General features: G+C 38.4%; 1 protein-coding gene across 1 annotated transcript in view; it reads right to left on the bottom strand.

Annotated features, from left to right (window-relative positions):
* Nucleotides 1–337: 337 nt before the first annotated feature.
* TTC7B (tetratricopeptide repeat domain 7B) overlaps nt 338–8,769 on the bottom strand; it is a gene marked incomplete at its 5' end in the record, with an annotated part of 83,524 nt that continues 75,092 nt past the window's right edge. Inside the window, one exon of the mRNA XM_009875491.1 lies at nt 338–1,341. Within this exon, the coding sequence (XP_009873793.1) occupies nt 1,120–1,341 (222 nt within the window). The remainder of the gene's footprint in view (nt 1,342–8,769) is intronic.

Raw genomic sequence — 8,769 nt, 5'->3', positions numbered from 1 at the left:
ACAGGTAAAGAAAACTGAAGAATAGTGTGCAAATATTTAACATGCTCTTCCCCAGCACTACCGCAATACACATAAATGTCCATGTGTTATGTAGAGGCGAGAGCTGGAGTAGCAGGAATAGAAAAGGAGAAGTGAAGATTTAAGGAAACCTGAAATTTAAGATAAACAATAGTACTGGCAACAAGTACAGCAGCTTCTTTTCTCCAGGTTGGCCTCAGGGCATTTCATTTTGGTGTCATTCATGCTCAAGGCCAGCCAGCCACAGGCCCCACATTGTAAAAATGTGTTCCCAAACCATCTATTTTCCCCTTGGTTCTTAACCGGGACACAAGAAAGGTTCCATTTAAAAATCATTTTATTATTAACATAATCTTCCCATTTAGCCAAGTGTGGGTCATGTATAAGGAATGTCGGTAAATATTCCATTTGAGGCTTCTTTTTTACATATTTCCATTGATAAATAAACTCTGAATTCACATAAAAAAGTTAAACTTAAATAACTAATATATCTTTTGTAACAGGCATACATTGGTAAAATATAAATATTCTTGTATTCAGCCTTTGCTCTAAATAGAGATAACAGTTAGCCACACACCACAGTTATTAACAACTAAAAATGAGAACTCAACTGATTTTCTGGCCTGGACTAAAACAGAGATGGAAACAGAAAAATTCACATTTTGACTTTGAGCCAAAAGAGGTGGAGAGGCAGAACAAGAACAGTTTTGTTAATGGACTTGTTAAAAATAGTCTGGTCAGCCACTGAATTGTAACTTTTTCTACACTTGGTAGTTGATTCCATTATAATTTTATGTAACACTCAAGTATCACTAACAAAATATGGCACATCATCCATGAACAATATAATGATGTTTTAAAACAACTACCAGGGCAAAAATGGAGGCGATATGAGCAGTTTGGTTCTGGCTAGCCATCTTGTCCTCTCAGTCTACCATCAATACATTGCATCATGTCACTGTTTTTTGCCACTTTCCTGCAAACAACCGGAGTTACCTGTAGCTCTAAAGTTTTTCAAAACTAACCAGTTCCCAGGCAGCCTGATACACTGGGTTTCCTCACCCAAAAGTCAGACCAAACTCAGTTGATCAAGACGCCCTCTCAAAGGACTCTAGGAATGATGGTGAAGGGCACCACGGGACTGCTAGCTTCAAGCTCCAGCGCCGTCAGGAAGCATTCAGTTGCGGCATCATCATTGCCTTGAGCCTGCAGCACCTCTCCCAGGCCATTCCAGACCTCATGGGCTGTGGAGTTCACCTGGACGGCATCTCTGAGAATCTTCTCTGCCAAGCTGAAGCGCCCGAGCTGGTGAAGTATCAGAGCCTGCAAGAAAACAAAGGAAAAGTGGTTGAGATTGGCCAGGAGGACTTTCCTGAAGCTCAAATGATAGGTCACGACTATGAAACACAGGCATAGGTAGCTCTTGGGTTCAAAGTGCTATAGACTATATAATATTGATTTCTTCTTTCAATGTGTGGAACGTGAAATGTGCTGGGACTAATATTGCACCAGTACTGTTTAAAGATCCAGCAGGCAGATATCTTCCTCAGAAGATTCCTAGACACAGATTCTTTGTCCTCCTCTGTGGGATGGGATCCAATTCAATGCCACACAATCCAAAAGGATGTCCAAACCCACTAGGATATGGGCTGAATGAGGCAGTGGAAATCTCTACCCATCATATTCAGCTACGTTACTGTCCCAGAAAAGTCACAGAATGACCCAGTAAAAGAGCTTTAGTCTGGGATGATTACAATCCTAATGATGTAATGTATTTTTACTTTGTGATTCTGTATTAGAAAATGCATACAACCCTCAAATCTTTGTTTTCCACAGAGCTGTCCTGATTACCTGCTTAGAGATTCCTGTGACTTCTTTCCTCCCAGTCCCCACTCCTTGGACCATGATTTCTTTTGTTTCTCTTACATCTCTTCCTCGAGCCCTTATCAATCCAAGTGCCAATGATTAGAAAGTCCTGAAATTCTATGCAACCCCTGAATTATCCACCATACATTTCTGAAATTCTGCCCACCAGGCGGAGTTCCCGCATGGGCAGATGGCTAACTCCATCCTACAGAGCAACGGAGCAGCCCATCCTCTGTAGAACAATACACAGAGCGCTGCATAGCCTTAGCAAATAAATAAATAAATGCAATAAGGGCTAATTTCTGATGGCCTAGCAGATGTTGTCACATAAAGGTGCTAGAGGGCTTTTCTGGCTTTGGATTTTTTTTGAGCTGTCAAGTGAGTCAGTGTTTCCAGAGTGAGTGAACAGTACTTCCAATCCAAAAATCAGATAATTTTCAGGGTCAGTGTTTTCTCCCTGCAAGAAAAGTGATTGTCAATGACTGGTAGGTATCAGATGCACAACTTCAATAAATGAAGCAAGGAGATGAAATATAAAAAGGTGGTTTGCCTGCATGCACATAACCTCAGTGAAATTAAAATGTTCTTCATTTTTGAGACAAGATTCTCTAACTAACTTTAAAAAATAGTCCTTTTTTGGTGCAGATTTGTATATTTCATGCTAATTAAACATGTGAGTTCTTAGAATATTGGTAGCATTTTTTTTCACAAATATGCTGGGCTATTTTCCCCTCTTGCTAAGCATACAAGCTGTTCTTCAAGACCAAAGGAAACAACCAAATTTTGCAGATATAAGCCTGTTGATGGCAACAGAAACACATGATGTCACATCTGCCCTCTTCTGTATGGAAAAAAAGAGTAGCTGAGATTTTTCAGGTGATAGAATTAGAGTAAATACTAGCTATTTGCCTGCTGTTACACTTCTCTAAGAATATAAGCTATTTAGCACTCGTGAAGGAACCACTGTTGAATGGGCAATCTGGCTGCATCCTGTGCCCTCATGTTTTGGGGGCACAGCTTTTTAGAGGGAGTCCCAAAATTCAGTCTTTCACTGGTGTCTCAGGCTGGGATGGTATGTAGGCTCATGCCTGGGGAAGCAGCACCGGAACAATGTGCTTTGCTTCCAAAGAACCAGTGGAGAGAAAAGTACGACTCACTTAATGCAGAGTGACATTTGGTCACTTATAGCTGTGGGCTGAGCTCGAACAAGTGATCTAGGGAAAGCAGACATAATACCCTCTGATTCATTAACTCTCTCAGAATGATGGTCAGATGTCATATATCATGAGTGTCCAGTTTGTAGATCTCCTTCCAGGATGACTTCATTAAAATTCTGAGGCACAGAACCTTCCAAATTGTTTGCGGTCCTTCCCTGACTTTGCTCTATTAAGCACTGCGCTACAGACCACAGGGAGAAGGAGCAGGTGTGTCCATCACACAGCAACGTCCTTTGGTGACTTCACACCACCACCCATGTCAGAAAACTCACTTCCAGCATATGCTTACTCTCTGTACCCAAAACTTCAGGGGAAAAAAACCACCACCCTAAAACCTGAAAGCACTAGAACAAAATAAACCCTAACAGAGGTTTCACACAGAGGACCAATAATTTGTGACATTTGCTTCTAACACAGTTATAAAAGCTTCTAGTATGTTTGGGCTTCTTTATTTCCCACTCGGTCCCCATGTGTTGCCTGGTCTAGTCGAGAGGTGGCGTCCCTGCCCACAATGGGGAGGTTGGACTAGATGATCTCTAAGGTCCCTTCTAGCCTAGGCCATTCTATGATTCTATGATTCTATGATTTTGCAGCAAACTGCATATTTTGCTTATTACTTTCTCCATGTTTGGTTTGCTGAGAATTTTGGGGTTCTTTTGGTTGTTGGGTTTTGTTTGTTTGGGTTTTTTTGTTGTTGTTTTTTTTCTCCTTAAGTGTATTAAAGCTTCCAGCTTCTGTTTGTTCAGGATGTCTTTATGTTGTAAACTCTCTAAGCAAATCTTATTTTACTTGTAGCCAGTTCTGTACTGTAGAGGTTGATTTTGTAACTCCAAAAGAAAACTCTAATTAGAAATGGCACAGGCAGAAAGTGAAGGGAATCTCTGAAGAAACAAAGAGACTTTTCTGTGCCATCATCACAAGAAATAAAAGCAGCGCTTCATGTCTCCGATTCATTGATATTTATACCAGTCACTTTGAATAATCAACAGTACTCAAAGATTTGTGGAGTTCAGATGCTCTCTGCTCAAGGAAAGGTCAACAGCCCTTTACAGTGCCCAGGACACCATCAGGGCTCAGAGCTGGAAGTAACGGGGACTTTTCAAGCTCAAGAACCTACAGAGGCTGTCTTTCTAAAAAAAGAGTATTACTGTGCCCTGCCTGTGACAGGGAGGTACTGTAGTTACTACAAACTAGGTTCTACACAAAAAGGTTTTACACAAGCGTCACATCACAACAGAACAAAACCCCCCAGGGATTAATAAAAAGGGTGAAAAAGTACTTCAAACTGTCTTTTCTGCTGCAGCTTATTTTCAAGATTTTACTGATCCCTCATCCAGTCTGGAGTCAGAAAATTTCCCTCTGATGGGTCAATGATTTTACATGTGTTTTGTCCCTTGGTCATCACCCTTGCACATAATTTTAATTGCCCCACATACAAAACTGCTATTCTTTGCTTATTTCACCAAAGCATCTGTCCAAAGATTGTTTTGTAACACTCAGGCAAACAGGGCCTAATCCCTGACTGAAGGATCTTGGCACTGTTGTCAAAACAGAAGTAATTTGTTATGTATTACTCAATATATCCTAGGTACATACACAAATACAGCCCAGAAAACATCTACTGAGCCAAACAGACAGCCGTATCTTAATGTACCATCCAAAACATTTGGCTGAATAAGCTTCACTTATACTTATCTTGCATTTTTTAAGGACTGAGGATTGTACCTTCTGGATTTTGGATACTGTCTTGGGACTCATCACATCTAGAGTTGTAATTAATGGCAGATTACAAGAATTATGGGAGTGTTGATATAAGTAGGTAAGAAAAAGTTGAGAAGATACAGTACAGAAAGCAACAGGCTGATCTCGAGAACTAAGATAACCGAAATATGGCAAAAGTCAGTAAAACAAAGTGGAAAATAACAAAACAGTAACACAGGAGTTCTGCAGCATGGTGGAAGCCTGTTAACTAAGTGGCTTGGGAGAAGGACTTGGATAGATCAGCAGCTACAGGATGAGAGCACAAAAAGGTGTAAGTGTGAAAGAGGGAAACTCAAGTGACATCAACAGAGGTTTCCAGCAGAGAGAGAGACGAGAGAGACCTCAGCAGCTGTGCCTTACACAGCTATAGTAGGGCCACCTCTGGCACCAAGTGTAGTCTCCCCTATTCAACAGAGCTCATTCTAACTGCAACAGACACAGAAAACAACTATTGAGATGATCAATAAAAATCTTAATTTATGAGACTAACAGACTTGGTTTGTTTAACCTAGCAAATCAAAAGCTGAGAGAAGATGAAGTTACTCGCTATAAAAAACAGTAGAGAACAGAACAGAGAAAAACTATTTTCGTCAGAGAATAACGTTGGCACAAGAATACAAGTGTATAAATTGGCTGTCAGTAAGTTTACCAAAAAAAAAAAAAGGTGAACAGTTCCTGGCAATTGGAGCACAGAGATTTTGGAACAGCCTTCCACTTGCAGTACCAGGGTGCAAAGCAGTGTCCTACAGGAAGAGCCTGCATGTCCTGATGCTTACGAGACTTGTCTAGAGAGCCCAGGGGGCTTCCCCTGCTGCTGTTCCAGTATCTGGCTCTCCCTCAGCTGCACTCACAGGAAAGGGAGTGGTTACATTTTCATGTCTATGTAATATTATTACTTGATGTTTGTGTTGTAAGAACAATAATCTCTTGACTCCTTGAGTTACACTGAAGAAGCAGGTGCAGAGAAATGTCCAACAAATGAAAACAAAGATTAAATGCTTTTTATGGTAGTAGCCAGCTTATTTCTGAAAGAAGAAAACTAGTACGACAGAAGTAACAGGTTCTGAAATCTTCAAATCCCTGAGGTTTTTTTTTAAAAAAACCCCAGCCAAACAACAAGCCTCATGCCATACTCACAGTCTTCTGGGCACAGAAAGATGCATAATGGAATTTTCAAATGCATTTAAGACAAAATGTTTAATCAGCATTCACTTCAACAGGACCTAAATCCTTCCACCATCCAGGTGACTTTCAATATGTCATTACACATCTATCTGCATCCTAGATAAACAAGATAGCTTTAAAATTTGGTCTGTGGGGATGCCACAACAAAAACAATAATTACATTTAATACCTTCTTCAATGTCAAAATTATGTTTTGATATATACTGGACATGCCCAAATAGTATTTCATCGTAGTTATTTTTCCCCCCTGCAGTTCAGCATATTAAGGTTATTTTTCATTAGCTAAATGTAAATATTTTTAGAAAGGAAAACATTGAACTGAATTCTAATTTCCAAATGCAGCTTTACACAGTCTCCAAGTAAAGCCTTCAGTTAGCAAATGCATCATTATTTATTAATAAAATATCATCCTTCATAATCTGATCAACACGATACAATGAGCAATTGCTTAAATAAGCATGTAGTGTAGTCTTCACTGTTAAGGTATCTCTTTTTTTTTTTTCTTTTGGCAAACAGGCTTTCCTTCTTTGCAAATGAGCCTGTCATAATGATTAACCAAACAGTCAATGGAAAACACACATCTAGTAAAATAAACACAAAACAGAAATGGAAAATTATTTTTAAAATCTACTCTCTGATTCTGAGTCTGAAAACTAGCCATTTAGAGGAGTTTAATAAAGGAACTTTTTTAGTTGCTTTTAAGCAAATAAGAAGCTAGCATTCAAATTTTTTCCACTGAAAATTTTTAAAATTTTAATTTTTAAAAATTAAAGCCATAGTTATCACCCATCATATGCCTCGCCAAACTAGAGCTTTATCATAAAGTGCTAAACAAGATTTGCAATAACCACAAAACAAAAACAAAACCAAAAAAGGTTAAAAGGTAAAAAGGTTTCTTCAATGTGACTAAAAATTTCTGCTCAAGAGAGCTGGAGGGTTTTTTAAGGCTTAACCACCTGACTACTTCTCCACTCCTCTTGGAAAATAAACAGTTCTCAATGTCAACAGAAGCGCCTCTTGAGAGAGGAACAATTTCACTTTAAGAAACTTGTACACTATAGGTGGGAGATGTTCTCAAAAACAGTGAAATTAATTTCAAAGCGGAAAAAATATAATGGGAAATTTGGCCATGAGTCCATTTGCACTTTTGCCTTCTTCAGAGAGGATGCTGAATGCTCAGCACTGAACTCCTCATAAGACTACAAAGAACGAGACCAATAACTGGGAGAAACAGAGAGTACAAGAAAAAGAATCTGGCCAACCTAGAGGGCAAACAGTGCCAGAGACGCTCACCATATTTAAGAATTGCACCCTGCTGTCCTGCAAGACTCAACTACAGAGATTTGAGTTCTATCAGATAATATATTACCAACTTTTTCCCAGTAGGTCTATTACATGACTTGTTTGCTGAAGAGCTTTTAAATTTGTGTGATAGAGACCTTATTTAATTAAACAATATCCCTCAGAGCTAAAAGGTTCCCTTGAAAAAACAACAGTAAAAGCATATGAAAATAAAAAATGGACTAATTTTGTTTTTACAATGAGAGCAGGGAAACAGAAGAACAGTGGAAATACTAGTTGCCTGGTTTGCTGACGACCTGCTGAAGCCTAATAAGCTGGCAGGTGCAAATCTATAATCAGATGTAGAGCTACACAGATTGGTTTTTTGAATTATTTTTTCTAAAGTCACAATAAAAGGTCTGAAGAACTCACTACATCCAACTCCCCAGTAATCTTCTCAGTTCATTGTTTTATTTTTTCTAACTTCCAGCCTGCCTAAGAAGGAATCAACTTACAACCATGGTATGGAGAAAAACATGACAGAAACACCCCATCTTATCTAAGAAACTTTAAAATCAGGGATTATGACCGTAAAGAGTTACAAAACTTCAGATGCAATGTATGCATTGCAAATTCATATGCACTGTAATTTTAGCATCACAGAACTGCCCCTTGTTACATGCTGCTTTTTCAGCCTATTTTGCATGTGTTAAGGTGGCTGCTATTTTCAAACAAATCTATCAAACTTGAAGGTTTACCAGAGACTTGACAGTGTTATGCTATAATAATGAAACAGAAGAAGTGTTAGAGAGGCAAAATGAGAAGAATCTGTCATGATATATGGAGAGATAAGTGAAATTCTGCAGCTGATACTTCCCATCCTCTCTGATAAAAATACACATTTTAAATGTATTCTATAATCACTATTTTACACCTATGTAGAGTGAAACAGCATATTATTTATATATTATGCTCTCCTGTTTTCCTTTTAGCTGATGAATTTTCGCTGAAACACGTCTAATGGTATTATGACTTTGCACAAGAAATCATTTAACTTCTTTTGAAGGCATATACCAAGAACAATTGTATGTTTAGTCATTGTACGTAACTATTTTCTGCAAGTGCAAAAACACTGTGGCATGGTGCATCACTTTGAAAGAAACTATTCCATTAGAAAAACAATCAATAAACATAGTTCTGCATCTGGACACAGATGCATTTGAATAAGGGATTTTGAAGGCTGCTCATATTATAAGGTTTAAAACCAACTGGATTGACCACCAACACTTACAAGTAAAGATAATCCATAAAATAAATAGGAGGCACTTTTTTAAATTGGAAAATAAACTGCAACATATATGTAATTTGTTTCTAAAATGCAGAATACAAAACAACTTATCTCATTTTCTCTAATAATTCAATTCTTTTGAATAATAAAAAG

The sequence above is a fragment of the Apaloderma vittatum genome, unplaced genomic scaffold (assembly GCF_000703405.1).
Source record: "Apaloderma vittatum isolate BGI_N311 unplaced genomic scaffold, ASM70340v1 scaffold8178, whole genome shotgun sequence".
In the NCBI taxonomy this organism is placed as follows: domain Eukaryota; kingdom Metazoa; phylum Chordata; class Aves; order Trogoniformes; family Trogonidae; genus Apaloderma; species Apaloderma vittatum.
Note: the sequence above shows the minus strand (reverse complement) of the source record. Positions and strands in the feature narration are given on the sequence as shown.